Genomic DNA, 1060 nt, shown 5'->3' on the forward strand with positions numbered 1-1060 from the left:
TCATTAGGACTTCTTTAATGATTTCATTTCTTTCCTCCTTTGATTGTCAAGTTTTAAACCTTTTTCTCTTTAGTCTACTTTAAATGCTACATTATCTCCACATATGCGGATTACAACCCTTTCAACTATGTTAAATTACATTTTCTTATTTAAATAAAATTGTCTTGCCTTTCCACATTCAAGGCTCTTTGACATTCTCTTACAGTGTTCTAAGGCACAGACTTTTCTTAGTGTTGTATGACCTTGGGTAATCCATTTATGTCACATTGTTTTAATCCATAAAATGGGCATAATGCCACTTACCCTACCAAAAGGTTGCTGTGAGGATCCAAAGGATAAAAGGGTGGGAAAGTCCTCTGAAATATCTAAAACTCTTATCAGGCAGGCAATATAAATGATAGTTTGATTTCTAATACACTGTCCCTAACAAGTGTTATTAGCATTTTCCATAGGCTGGCACCACAAATGGCTACTCTTTCAAAATGACTTGAAATGACTATTCAGCAACATATAGACTATTTGACCCTGTATCATCAAAATACAGCTTTATTTTTATTCCAACTTAATATAAACAAAATGTTTTCATTAAAGGAAAGTGAAGTAATTTTGAAATTTGTAGATAAAATAATATTAATATTTGAGGCCTTTAATCGCTGATACACACTTTACCTTTCTTCCAATCTGCACTCCTGGGGTATCTGCTTCCACAATAAATCCAGTAAAGGCTTTACTAGCAGAAGCCTTAGGATCTGGATCAGAACGTGCCAATACAAAATACCTAATATAGATACACATATGAAAATGGGGATAATGATATTAGCAAAAAATACATGGTGATTGCTATCTCAGTTGATCTTCCCAACAATCCCAATTATTACCACGCCCATTTTACAAGTGAGTAAATGAAGAATCAGAGAGGTTCAAAAACTTTCCCAAGTCACATACCTAGTATATGAAAGAGCTACTATTTCAACCCAGGTCAACTTCTTAACTAATCCAGTAATTGCCCCCCAAAATCCCCACCCTTATCTATGGGATTTCACTTTTTTTCAGTTACCCA

General features: G+C 34.2%; 1 protein-coding gene across 1 annotated transcript in view; it reads right to left on the reverse strand.

Moving 5' to 3' along the window:
- The window catches only part of ACADM (acyl-CoA dehydrogenase, C-4 to C-12 straight chain), an 85569-nt gene that overhangs the window by 16511 nt on the left and 67998 nt on the right, over positions 1–1060 (reverse strand). Inside the window, exon 8 of the mRNA XM_012661125.1 lies at positions 670–778. Within this exon, the coding sequence (XP_012516579.1) occupies positions 670–778 (109 nt within the window). The remainder of the gene's footprint in view (positions 1–669; positions 779–1060) is intronic.

Source organism: Propithecus coquereli, unplaced genomic scaffold (genome assembly GCF_000956105.1).
Source record: "Propithecus coquereli isolate 6110/MARCELLA unplaced genomic scaffold, Pcoq_1.0 Scaffold7, whole genome shotgun sequence".
Taxonomy (NCBI): domain Eukaryota; kingdom Metazoa; phylum Chordata; class Mammalia; order Primates; family Indriidae; genus Propithecus; species Propithecus coquereli.